Raw genomic sequence first — 14,202 nt, 5'->3', positions numbered from 1 at the left:
AAGATAGGGTGGGGGGATTAACAGAAGGCTGCAATTAGCAACAAATGTTCTGGGGTGGTGTAAAAGTTTAATATGGGGATTTTTACTATTACAAATGAGTATATATATATATATATATATATATATATATATATATATATATATATATATATATATATATAAATGAGGGGTAATACGCACATAATTACGCGACATAATGGAATATATCAGATGGTGTAGGGGGAGGGAGTAAAGGAGATAGAGGAATGGGAGAGGAAGATGGAGAAAGTAGGGGGAAGGGGAGAAAGGGGAAGAAAAAAGGGGAAGGAAGAGGGATAAAGGGAGGAAAAGGGGAGGGGGGGCACCTGGGGGGGGGGGATTGGGAAATATACTTACTGGATGAAAGATGACTGAACTCGGACCGATATTCAGAGTGTCTGAAGACACATGAAAACATCATTTGAGTTGGAGGGGCAAAAATGTGTAAAGTTAATAATAGGTAGAGAAAGGGAGAGTTATTGATTGGTAATCACTACAATATCGTGGATATTTCCCATTCCTCATTGATGCCTCTAGGTTTGAGTGTATCTAAAGGATAGATCCAATATGTCTCTCTTTCGCAGAGTTTGTGAAATCTTTCTGCTTCAGAGAATGTATTGGAAATCTGTTCAACAACCCAAACGCTTAGACCATCAGTGGATTTTTGATGGCACTCAGCGAAATGATGGGGCACACTATGCTTATCCCTGCCAACCTCTATTTTCCTCATGTGTTCCCCAAATCTTTGGCGGAAAGGTCGTATGGTGCGACCCACATATAGAAGTTGACAGGGGCAAGTCAATGCCTAGACAACAAACTTGGAGCCACAATTGAAAGAATCACCCAGTGTGTATGTTTTACCTTTGGTAATAAATTGTTTTTGGCCATGGTTAAAAAAAGCACATGTTTTACATGAGTTATTTTTTACATTGAAACATGCCCTTTAGGGGGATCATAGGGACATGCTGAAATGGGGAAACTAGCAATGGTTTTAATTTACTAGGTGCCATTTTATTTTTCAAGTTTGTAGCTCTTCTATAGGTGGTTCTCGGAATATTGGGAAGAATAGATTTGAGGTGGGGATCCTCTAATAATAGGGGCCAGTGTTTCCTTAGAATTAGTTAAATTTTCTTGGAATCAGTGTGGAAATTTGTAATAAAACGGGTGGATTGGTCAAATGAATTTATGTGAGGGTTAACAGAGACTTCTGGTTCCAAGTAATGGTCATATGCTTGATTGACCAAAGAAGCGGGATAATCCTTATTGTGTAATTTCTTTTTGAGGATAGCACTCTGTTCTATATAATCAGTTTTTTTGGTGCAATTTTGCCTCAAACGGCAGAATTGACCTCTAGGAATATTGTTGATCCACTTGTTGTAATGGCAGCTATTATAATGTAGCAGAGAATTGCCTGCAGTGGGTTTGAAGTGATTTTTAGCTTCAATGTTCCCATCTAGGTGGTATAACTCTAGGTCAAGAAAGGTAGGACTCTCAAGATCCCAGACATGGGTAAAAGACAGGTCATAAACATTGCCATTGCAGTGGCTGACAAAGTCATCGATGACATCATCACCACCATCCCAGATGATGATGATGTCATCGATGTATCTACCATAATACACAAGGAAGTTGGGAAAGCATCTTATAACACCGATATTAGTGTGGTCAGATGCTTTAGAGACTAAGAAGAGATCTAGAGTCTAATAGACCCCCCAAAAAAAGTACCTGTCACCACATATTGCTATCATAGGGGATATTTACATTCCCTGTGATAACGCGCAAGTGTCAAATTTGTGTCGTATGTAAACAACAATTTCACTATGCATTTAAAGGCTTTTAAAAATGTATATAGTTTGTCGCCGCTGCACGGTTGTGCGTAATTTTAAAGCATGTCGTGTTTGGTATCTATGTACTAGGCATAAGATCATCTTTCATATTTCACCAAACATTTGGGAAATATAGTGTGTTTTTGTGCATTAACCACTTCCATGCAGGGCATTTTCACCCCCTTCCTGCCCAGACCAATTTTTAGTTTTCAGAGCTGTCACACTTTGAATGACAATTGCGTGGTCGTGCGACGTGGCTCCCAAACAAAATTGACACCCTTTTTTCCCCACAAATAGAGCTTTCTTTTGGTGGTATTTGATCACCTCGGTTTTTATTTTTTGCGCTATAAACAAAAGAAGAGCGACAATTTTGAAAAAAAACACAGTGGGCTAGATTCAGATAGAATGGTCTATCTATGTGCCAGCGTAACGCATCTCAGATACGTTACGCCACCGTAAATTTGGGTGCAAGTTCCGTATTCAGAAAGAACTTGCGCCCTTAGTTACGGCGGCGTAACGTATGTCGTCCGGCGTAAGCACGCCTAATTCAAATGTGTTTGATGTGGGCGTGTTTTATTTAAATTTTCTGTGACCCCGCGTATTTGACGTATTTCACGAACGGCGCATGCGCCGTCCGTGGAATATCCCAGTGTTTATTGCTCCAAAGTACGCCGCAGGGACGTATTGGTTTTGACGTGAACGTAAATGATATCCAGCCCTATTCAGGAACGACTAATGCAAACAACGTAAAATTTTCAAAACTCGGCGCGGGAACGACGTCCATACTTAACATTAGCTACGCCTCATATAGCAGGGGTAACTTTACGCCGAAAAAACCTAACGTAAACGACGTAAAACAATGCGCCGGCCGGACGTACGTTTCTGAATCGGCGTAAATACCTAATTAGCATATTCCTCGCGGAACTATACGGAAGTGCCACCTAGCAGATCAGTTTGCGCAAAAGTTCTAGTGTCTACAAAATAGGGAATAGAATTATGCCATTTTTATTTATTTGTATTTTTTAGTAAAGGCGGCGATCTGCGGTTTCTATTGTGACCGTGACATTGCGGCGGACATATCGGACACTTTCGACACATTTTTGGGACCCTTCACATATACCCATGGCGTGTCTGAGCAATATATAATTTCAGTGACAACTTTGTGTAAACATTTTTTTTATTTTGTTATTTTTCAATTACTTATATTACTTTATTAAATGGGCTCAACATGCCTCTCAGCAAATTCCTTGGGGTATCTTAGCTGTCGTATCTTAGCTGTCTGGCTCCGCAGGCCGCTAGGGACGTGAACGCCGATTTACGCCTAGAATGCGTAAATCAGCGAGATATGCCTATTCACGAACGTACGCTTGCCCGTCTCAGTAAAGATACGCCGTTTACGTAAGTCGTTTTCAGGCGTAAAGTTAGTCCAACAAAAAGCTGGCCTAGCCAATGTTAAGTATGAACGTCGTTCCCGCGTCGAATTTTCAAAATTTTACGTTGTTTGCGTAAGTCGTCCGTGAATGGGGCTGGACGTAATTTACGTTCACGTCGAAACCAATAAGTCCTTGCGGCGTACTTTGGAGCAATGCACACTGGGATATGTCCACGGACGGCGCATGCGCCGTTTATTAAAAACGTCAATCACGTCGGGGCATGGTTTATTTACATAAAACACGCCCACCTCTTCACAATTTGAATTAGGCGCGCTTACGCCGGCCCATTTACGCTACGCCTCCGTAACTTAGGAGGCAAGTGCTTTGTGAATACAGCACTTGCCTCTCTGACTTACGGCGGTGTAGCGTAAATACGATACGCTACGCCGGCTAAAACATACGCCGCCCTACGTGAATCCAGCTAATTGATTTTTTTTTTTATCCAATTGGCCTAAATGTATGACTATTTTTTTATAACAAAAAGTAGAAAATATCATTTTTTTTTCAAAATGTTTAAAAATCTCAGGAGGTAATCAAACACCACCAAAAGAAAGCTCCATTTTGGGTACAGCATTGCATGACTGCGCAATTCCAAGTTAAAGCAGCGCAGTGCTAAATTGTAAAAACGTGCTCTGGTCATTAAGGGGGCAAATCCTTACGGTTCTTAAGTGGTTAAACACATATTAATGAGAGTTTTCACATCAGACTAATATCTCACATCCTATTTTAATAGTTTTAATGACTTTTCAACCTAAAAGGGTGCTTGGAGTGGTACACATAAATACAGAAGCTAAGTAAACTGATTGGAGTTCTTTTTTTACAAAAAATGCCAAAGTGAATAAAATCCCACGTTACAACACAATGCTTACAAAAAAAATTAACGTTCACAAACTTGCGAAAATTATACATAAAATTATATTCATTGTCAAGCCTTTAATATTTGTTTGCTATACAATTTATGCAGTTGCAATTTTTTTCTTTAATCAAGGTAGTTCTCCTAATTTTTCTACCTATTAAACCCCCCCCCCCCCCCCCTCTGTTAAAATGCCATTCCACAACTAGTAAAAAGGTGAGTCTGCTATGATACATACCTTTACTATCAATTTGTATACCCTGTAGTTGAAGTCCTCCTCAACTCCTATTGAGGAGATTGAACAATGAACAAATTACTTAGACCTTCTCAAGTAAGCCATCAGGTACAGTTTGTCTCGATGAGCCATCGATAATAACCTAAGCGTAAGGCCTCGTACAGACGCCCGGATCTATCCATTGGGATTGATCCGCGGATCAGTTCCAGCAGATAGATCCGGTCGTCTGTACGTCTGAGCGGACATTTCCCAGCGGATAAAAATTTTGTAGCATGCTACAAAATCTATCCGCTGGGATCCAGTCCAGCGGACTGATCAGGTCGTCTGTACAGACTCACCGGATCAGTCCGTCCGCTCCCCTCCCTCGCATGCGTCGTAATGATTCGACGCATGCGTGGAAGTATTTACCTTCCAGCGTCGCGCACGTCGCCGCGTCATCGTCGCGGCGACGGCGCGACACGTCACCGCGGATGTATTCCGCGCGGATTTCGATCTGATGGTGAGTACAGCCATCAGATCCAAATCCGCCAGAGGATGTATCCGCTGGAAACGGTCCGGCGGACCGTTTCCAGCAAATATCCTCTCGTGTGTACGGGGCCTAAGTTGGCAGGCCAGCAGACTGTGCTCCCCACAAATGCATTACAATAATCAATTTTGGCTAGAGATAGGCACTCTACTTCCATCCTTACTTTACAATGCTAGCAGACAGTAGTGAACTACTATTAAGGTACACTAATGGGTGCATCCACTACCCTGTGCCAGGTGCCCCCTGGTCTATAGGGCTTTTTTTAGCATACTAAAGTCAGCCTTAGATACTGTGAGCACAACTCAATGATGTGGTGGTCTGGTCAGGGTCGTCTTAATAGCATTATGGGCCCGTGGGCAAAGTAATTCACTGAGGCTCCGATCCCCACCGGCAGTCCTGTCCTATTTAACACATGTGATTGGAGCAATACTCCTCCCACCCACACAAGCAGCAGCAGTGGGAACATGCTCCACCTTGGGCGTTCTTCCTTAACTCCTGCAAAGCGCATGAAGAGCACCAAAAACTGTGGGTGGAAAGTTGCAGGGGAAGATGTCATTCCGATTGTAGATTTAGTCTAGTGATTGGCTGCTGCTGTCCCTGCAGCACAGATTCCAGGACGCTGCCTGGGACACGGCAATCCCGGGACAGCTTTGTAAAAAACGTGTCTGACCCAGCAAATCCGGAACAGTTGGCAAGTATGATGTAATGCAAGATTATCACGGTGTCACCATGCACCTGGGGGCCCCTTGGCAGTTCCCAGGGGTGCCCATGCTACAGTGAAGGATGCACCTAGCAAAAGTCCTTGCTTAATCATATGACACTACCCATCACAGTCAAGAATATGCAGTGGCCAAAGTATAAACCCAGCCCCGAGCAATAGCTAGGTGACACCTGGATGGATCACTTTTGCTGATTCTGTTTTTATCACTGAGAAGCTCCATAGCAGATGACCAACTAGATAAAATCTGGCATTACAAGGTCACCTGTGATTGATAATGAAAGGTGTGCTAGTGTGCTAATAGATTAATATTGCCCTCTTTTTTTATATACCCCATGCACTTTTAATTTCACTCTAGATCTTAGTACATGTGCAAACACAAACAACTTTTACAAAGTTAGAGTTTCATCTCATACAGTGTAGTTGTAGGTTCTATTGCCAGTGCTTCCTGTTTTCTATAGACCTTCTTACATTTCCCACTGGTGGCTCATTAATGGTCCAACACTCCTTCTCTGCTTAAACAAGGAGTTCCTTATCATGTTATTAAATGTTTTTCTTACTATTTGAGTTTGCCAAACATGTCTCAATTTGGTTTTGCAGTGCACAAAAAATGCTCATGTCTTGTTTTTCGCTTGACAAAAAACACTGAATCACGTCACAAGCTTGTCTGATCTCCTGAACATTGACGCACTGCCTTTTGTCTTCGGTTTTGATGGGAAATGTGGAGTCTCCTTTTCTATCAATAACCTTTGGATGTGGCTTTAAACTTGTTAGTTTGGGCTTACCACCACTGGTTGAAAAGGCAACTTGTGCTTTTTGGTTTGGAGACAGTAGACCAGTACATGTGGATTCATATTCAAGGTTTTCATGCTCATCATCATTCTCCTCTTTAATAGTGATTGTCCTGTAAGATACCTGACCTGTAGTTAATACGGCAGAATTGACAACATTACTGTTGCTCTCTTGTGAAATTGGGAAAGATATAACCTTATGAGGTCTTGCCTCTGGTGGATCATTTTTGTTTGAACAAAGAGTTTGGATAACTTCTTGCTTCTGAAAACTGGATTTTATAGTATGGGGTGTTACCCTTAACCATGCCTTGTTCATGGTATAACTAGCCTCTACAAGGGTAATCTCACTCATTTTTTGAAGTAGGGATATCTCAGGTCTCACACCAATGTTTGTGTCTTCTTTCAGTCTCTCAAGAAGAAACTGTCTGTAGAACATATTGAACTCATTTACCAACTCTTCTCCAAAATGATGGCCTGATAAAGGATTTTCCTTCGGGAAAATGCAAAGTGAGATGTTTTGGAGTTTCACTTTTGGTCCAGCATTGTGGGTAGTAAATGCCAGTAAAATTTTTCTTTCCTGTTTAGCAAGTTTGGCATCCCAGTTTAGAAGCCACTCAATAAGCAGTTTATCAGTCAAATAACCATTTTCACTGGCCTTCAGGGATACAGGAGAAAGATAGTGCGTTCCCAAGGATCTTGGTGAAAGATTGTGAGTAACTAACAATTTAAGCTTTTCTGTTCCATCTGTGTTGCAACAGAACCAGATGCAGAGGGACTCCTTTGGCTTTAAGGTCTTCCCTGGTCTTGACATGAGTCTGAATTGAAAAGAAGACCCTACAGCACAAAAAATATCTTCCAAATGGTAATCTTTGGAAATTCGAGCAAGAAGCACAGGCTTGCTTAAAGAATTGCCTTGGGCACATTGGCCATAGTGTTCCAACTGCATGTGAACATCTCGTTCTCTTTGAACATGTCTTACTGATGTTAAATGGCAACTGGAATATCTTTTATCCACTACACTGTTTGACTCCATTTTGATAATTGATGTAGGTTTTGGTAGGATTTTAACATATCTACTTTCAATAATCCCACCACCATGTCTTTTGTCGCCTAGTAGAAGATCTCCTCTGTAGAACAGTCGATATCTCTCTTTCCATCGCCACAACCATCCATTGGAAGGCTTGAACTGTGGGCAACCAATCTGCTTGGCAATGACCTCTGCCTGCCTCATAAGAATAGGTCCAGAAATGGGTAGCTTATTGGCCTTGGCAAACAAAAGCCATTCTAGCAGAGCTTCGTCTACTTTGGCATGCTTAAAAGGTCGGTTTCGTTTTCTGCTTGGATTCTCATTCTGGTTCCAACGCTCCAATATCTCGTCTCTCTTCTTCATTACTCTACTAATGGTAGACTGTGATAGACCCATATTTCTAGCCACTGATGATTGAGAGGCTTTGGGCTGCTGTAGAAGTTCCAGGATTTTCACTTTTTCTGCCAGAGTAGAGTCCCGTCTCTTTTTGCATGTTGGCAAATGATTACGGGTGTCCTTCACTAGAATAAAAATAGTATTAAAAAAATACGTAATAAGTCAAACATTAAAACTTTACATCTTAGCTAACAAAGAAGACACATCCTACCTAGTGAGCCAGTGTTATAATCATCCTGGGGTTCAACTTTGCAGCTGGCTCCCTTGCTCTCTAAACATCTGTAGTTGTCTGTATCCTGCTCTTCTGAATTTTCCTGACTACTGCATACTATGGGCTAGATTCAGGTAGGGGGACGTAAGTTTATGCGGACGTAGCGTATGTTATTTACGCTACGCCGCCGCAATTTAGAGAGGCAAGTGCTGTATTCACAAAGCACTTGCCTCCTAAGTTACGGCGGCGTATCGTAAATGGGCCCGGCGTGCCTAATTCAAATGAGGATGAGGGGGGCGTGTTTTATGTAAATGTCTAGTGACCCGGCGTGATTGACGTTTTTTATGAACATCGCATGCGCCGTCCGTGGACATATACCAGTGTGCATTGCTCCAAAGTACGCCGTTTCGAAGTGAACGTAAATTACGTCAAGCCCGATTCCCGTACGACTTACGCAAATGACGTAAAAAGATAGGCCTGTTCCGAGGCCCATACCTTGCATGGGCTGCGCCACCTAGGGAGCAGCTTTATCTTTACGTCGGCGTATCTCTAGTATAAACGGCGTAACTAATTGCGGCGAGCGCACGTACGTTCGTGAATCGGTGTATCTAGTCATTTGCATATTCTACACCGATCTCAACGGAAGCGCCACCTAGCGGCCAGCGTAAATATGCAACCTAAGATACGACGGCATAGAAGACTTACGCCGCTCATATCTTAGCCTAATTTAAGCGTATCTGGTTTCCAGAATACGCTTAAATTTACAGCGGCGTAGATTCAGAGTTACGAAGGCGTATCTACTGATACCCCGGCGTAACTGTGCCTGAATCTAGCCCATTGTGTATAGTGGTCCAAGCAGAACCACCTCTCTAACCCCACTGCAGCTTTATGCATGCATTGGAATTCAGGATAAGCAAATCTGCCTGGGTTCAGTTTGCGAACACTTTTGCAAATCTAAAAAGCACAATAAACCCAGGGTGAGAGGACCCAACAGGGAGCACTTATGAATTCCAACAGCATGTAACGGAGCAGGTATCAGTCGAACTGACAGCATCTGCCTGGAGGGGCAGAATGCTGCCTGGCAATCTCGTACCCAAACGGGAAGATGTCCAAGAGATTGCAAACCCTAAGCTTTTCCTTCTTGTCTGAAACCTTTCCCTGCTGTTAATACTGTCCCTAACAGACATTAACCTGTCCCTACACTACCCACACACGAATGCACACCAAGACCTGGGGAGTCCGAACCTAAAAAGACTCTGCTCACACAAGAGAGCTGATATTGGATCAGATGCTTTGGAGGCCAGAGGAGATATAGACCCCAGATCTCTCCATAAAGAGGACCTGTCATGACCCATGCTATCACAAGACATGTTGTTCATCACTTGTGATAGCAATAAAGTTGATCAATATTAAAGAACAACATTTAAAGCGCTCTGTCACCCTGTGGTCACACGCAAATGCAAACGCACGTGCATAAATAAACGGTTTTTGCACCACACATGTGAGGTATCATTGCAAACGTCAGAGTGAGAGCAATGATTTTAGTGCCAGACCTCCTGTGTAGCTCTAAATTGGTAACCTGTACAGGCTTTGAAAGCATCAGAGATTTCCACGTACCGTAGTTTGGCGCTGTTACAAGGGCGTACGCAATTTTAAAGAGTGACATGTTAGGTATCTATTTACTCTGCAATGCATGATTTTTCATATTTTACCAAACAATTGGGCATTATATTGTATCAGTACAAACAACTGCCCACTGCCCCCAACTATAACTGGCCTTCGCAGCAAGGAGCCCTTGGAAGGGTGACGCATGTCAAACAAAACCAAAGAAAATTCCCAGCTCACCAGCCAGCCTGCTACCAACCAAATTATCCTGTCTAACAATTTGTGTTAAATACAGGGGTTTAGTTAGCACACATTTGCAAATGCATGTGTAAGCTGCAAAGCCACTCCACTGCACCCCAGTATTATCTGCAGTCCTAACTCTGTACATTTATAAGAGCCTCCATAGTAGAACGACATGCATTCTAATGGATAGATAGAGGGCAGGTGAGCCTGGAGGGATCCCACCCCTCCTTACAAGCACAGTGGCACACTGGACACCCAGCACATAGCACAATGGCAGCAAAGGTGTCCAGTGCAGGCAGTGGCCAGTTGTTTGCACTGATGTAATATTCATGAGGGGATGCACTGCCCACCTGGGTGTCCAGTGTGCCCCTGTACCTTTAAGGAGGGGTGAGCTCCCTCCTGGCTTACCTGCCCTCTATTTATTAACAAAGGCGTTGCTAGGGGGGTGCGGTCCGCACCGGGTGACACCCGCTAGAGGGGTGACACCATCCCGTTTTTTATTTTATTTATTTATTTTTTAGCTGACATGCCCAGCCTGCCCTGTGCAATCCCAGCCTGCCCTGTACCACCCCAGCCTGCTCTGTGCCACCCCAGCCTGCCCTGTACCACCCAGCCTGCCCTGTACCACCCAAGCCTGCCCTGTACCACCCCAAACAGCCCTATACCACCCCAGCCTGCCCTGTACCCCCCCAAACAGCCCTGTACCACCCCAGCCTGCCCTGTACCACCCAGCCTGCACTGTGCCACCACAGCCTGCCCTGTACCACCCCAGCCTGCCCTGTACCACCCCAAACTTTCCCATGCCACCCCAACTTGCCCTGTGCCACCCTAACTTGCCCTGCACCACCCCAATCTGCCCTATGCCACCATAACTTGCCCTATACCCCCCAACCTGCCCAATGCCACCCTAACTTGCCCTGTACCACCCCAACCTTTCCCATGCCATCCCAACTTGCCCTATGCCACCCTAACTTGCACTATACCACCCCAACCTGCCCTGTACCACTCTAACTTGCCCTATACCACCCCAACCTGCCCTATGCAACCCTAACTTGCCCTATACCACCCCAAACTACCCTATATCACCCCAACATGCCCTATACCACCTTAACCTGTCCTATACCACCTTAACCTGTCCTATACCACCCCACTACACCAACCTGCCACTATACAACTCTATACTACCCTAACCTGCCACTATACTGCCCTATACTATAATTTACAGGGTCTGGTTTGGGGTGTGCCCCGTGCGCTGCCTGCTTGGTGCTGGGCAGCCTAGACAGAGGGGGGGTGACACCATGTTTTACCGCACCGGGTGACACCAACACTAGTGACGCCACTGTCTATTAAACTTCATGTTCTTCTACTATGGAGGCTCCCTCAAATTTACAAAGTTAGGACTGCAGATAATGCTGGGGTACCACCATGGAGTGGCTCCGCAGCTGTGTTAACTAAATTGTTAGACAGGAGAATTTGGCTGGTATCAGGCTGGCTGGTGGGTGAGCTGGGAATTTTCGTTGGTTTTGTTGGGCTGAATATTGTGTTTTTGTGCATTACAATTCATCAAAGTGTATTTTTTCCCCCAAAAATTGTTTTAAAACAAAATATCATAAAAACATGCAAAACCCATCTCTGGGGCTTCTGCTTAAAAAAATATATAATGTTTGGGAGTTCTAAGTAGTTTTCTAGCTTAAAGCGGAGGTCCCACGGCCATTTGTTTTTTCTTCCATTCAATTATTTTCCCCATTGCAGATGAATACTGTTTTGGTTTTCAAAATCATCCGCTGTCCGTTTTATTTAGAAAGAATAACTTATATAATTGGCATAGGGCAGTTTCTATTTTGCTTGTGGGCATGTGAAACCCACAGGCACTCATTTCCTGGATGCATTCGCCGCTCGATCCCGCGCATTCTCAGTGTTGACGGCGCGCCAATACAACAGGCAGCATCGTCGAGAGTTCCCACCCCGTTGTGATGGCAATGAATACAATAGCTACGCCCTCGTCACATGACCGGCGTCACGCGTCATCTTCCCGTTTCCATATCATGCACGATTTCGCTGGGTGGCGTTCCACACGGACTCTTGGGAAGTATTACACTTAGCACCCATGAGACAGTGCGGCGCCGGGGAATGCAGGATACACGTCAACACCCGTGGGAGCGATAGATCGGAAGCAACACTTAAGACATAAATATTAAGGTATTTAAACAGAAAAAAAGTTATTGGAGTGACATTGCAATATATATGCAATTTACTGAATGCGATAAGATACAGTTGTAAATTTGGGTGGAACTCCACTTTAAAAAGGAGAGGAATGTCAGAGATGCATTTTAATACATTTAATGCTATTAAAGGGGTTGTAAAGGTAAAAATGTTTTTCCTAAATAGCTTCCTTTACCTTAGTGCAGTCCTCCTTCACTTACCTCATCCTTCCATTTTGCTTTTAAATGTCCTTATTTCTTCTGAGAAATCCTCACTTCCTGTTCTTCTGTCTGTAACTACACACAGTAATGCAAGTCTTTCTCCCTGGTGTGGAGTGTCGTACTCGGCCCCTCCCTTGGACTACAGAGAGTCAGGACGCTCCCTCAGTTGCAGATAGAGACAGGAGCTGTGTGTTAGTGGGCATCCTGACTCTCCTGTAGTCCAAGGGAGGGGGCGAGCACGACACTCCACACCAGGGAGAAAGCCTTGCATTACTGTGTGGAGTTACAGACAGAAGAACAGGAAGTGAGAAAAAATAAGAACATTTAAAAGCAAAATCAAAGGATGAGGTAAGTGAAGGAGGACTGCTATTAGGGGGTTCAGGAAATAATTTTCCCTAATACAGCAAAGTAGAGCCACCACACTTTTTCCTTCTCTGAATTAGTTGAAGATAATTTTGTTGGATTTGATGGATGTATTTATTTATTCCCCATAACTATGGGCCAGATTCACAGAATAGATACGACGGCGTATCTCCTGATACACCGTCGTATCTCTTGTCGTATCTATGCTGCTGATTCATAGAATCAGTTCCGCATAGATAGCCCTTAGATCCGACAGGTGTAATTGACTTACACCGTCGGATCTTAGGATGCAGTACCTCGGCCGCCGCTGGGGGGAGTTTGCGTCGTAAACCAGCGTCGGGTATGCAAATTAGCAGTTACAGCGATCCACAAAGGTTTTCGCGTTCGTTACGTCGGCGCAAGTCTTTTTTTCCCGTCGCAAAGTTAAGTGTGCTATTAACATGGTGTAAAATTACTCCACCATGTTAATGTATGGCCGTCGTTCCCGCGTCGATTTTGAATTTTTTTTTTCTCCAGCGTAAGTACGTTACATACGTCGCGATTCACAAACACGTTGCGCCACCGTAATTTCGCGCAAAGCACGTCGGGAAAATTGCGAACGGAGCATGCGCAGAACATCCGGCGCGGGAGCGCGCCTAATTTAAATGGTACACGCCCCATTTGAATTGGGCGGGCTTGCGCCGGACGTGTTTACGATACACTGCCGCAAGTTTGCAGGTAAGTGCTTTGTGGATCAGGCACTTACACTGAAAACTTGCGGCGGTGTAATGTAAACGGGTTACATTGCGCCGCCGCAATTGTACCTGAATCTGGCCCTATGTGACTATAGAGTTCTCCATTACTTGCTAAAAGCTGAGTTTAAATTGGCTGATGTAACTGACAGCATAGCCTCTCTCTTTGTACTCTGTCATTGAGTAGCCCCTAAAGCGACCATAAAATATGAAACGTTTTAGCACAATTGCCATTCTCCACTTACTGGCACATATTTTCATCATTTATCCATTTTGGGGAAGACAGACGCACAATTGCTTACACCTACCCGTCTGATCTGAAGACATGTCTCCGCGTCTTAATCACCTCCCTGTTGCAGCAAGAAATCCCTTTTAAAGGCTTCCAAGGTCCACTTACAGAGCGGCTGGATTTGTAGCAAGGAGTTGAATGAACCTTCCCAAACAAGCATGTATGCGGAAGAGATTCCTGTGCAAGTGTTTATGGGAGAATTAAAAGATGGCATGACTTTTCTGGTGGCTTTGTACGGCTGCTGATGAATTTAAGAGAAAGATGGAAACCCCCTTAAATTACCCCCAACTCCTCCTCCAGACTCATGTCGCTGCGCCTTACAGACTGGAAACCTGATTATATATATTTATATCCAGGGGAACAATTTTTATTTAAAAGCACTCGGTAATTTCAGCACTGACTGCTGCATTCAACATCTGAAAGATCTTCGCTGAGCTAAATAACATGTTGGTATTGTGTGTCAGTTAGTGCGCAGAAACAGGCAGGGGAGAAACTACAGATCATGGGGCCTGTG

The 14,202-nt window shown here is 44.1% G+C and overlaps 1 protein-coding gene across 1 annotated transcript; it reads right to left on the bottom strand.

Annotated features, from left to right (window-relative positions):
* Nucleotides 1-5,920: 5,920 nt before the first annotated feature.
* On the bottom strand, nt 5,921-13,944 carry LOC120918640 (tigger transposable element-derived protein 4-like). The gene is made up of 2 exons (XM_040330330.1): nt 13,708-13,944; nt 5,921-7,948 (listed from the first exon to the last, which is right to left on the bottom strand). The coding sequence occupies exons 1-2, from the start codon at nt 13,724-13,726 to the stop codon at nt 6,153-6,155; spliced, it is 1,815 nt and encodes a 604-aa protein (XP_040186264.1). The 5' UTR covers nt 13,727-13,944; the 3' UTR covers nt 5,921-6,152.
* Nucleotides 13,945-14,202: the final 258 nt, after the last annotated feature.

This window comes from Rana temporaria, chromosome 12 (genome assembly GCF_905171775.1).
Source record: "Rana temporaria chromosome 12, aRanTem1.1, whole genome shotgun sequence".
NCBI lineage: Eukaryota > Metazoa > Chordata > Amphibia > Anura > Ranidae > Rana > Rana temporaria.
Note: the sequence above shows the minus strand (reverse complement) of the source record. Positions and strands in the feature narration are given on the sequence as shown.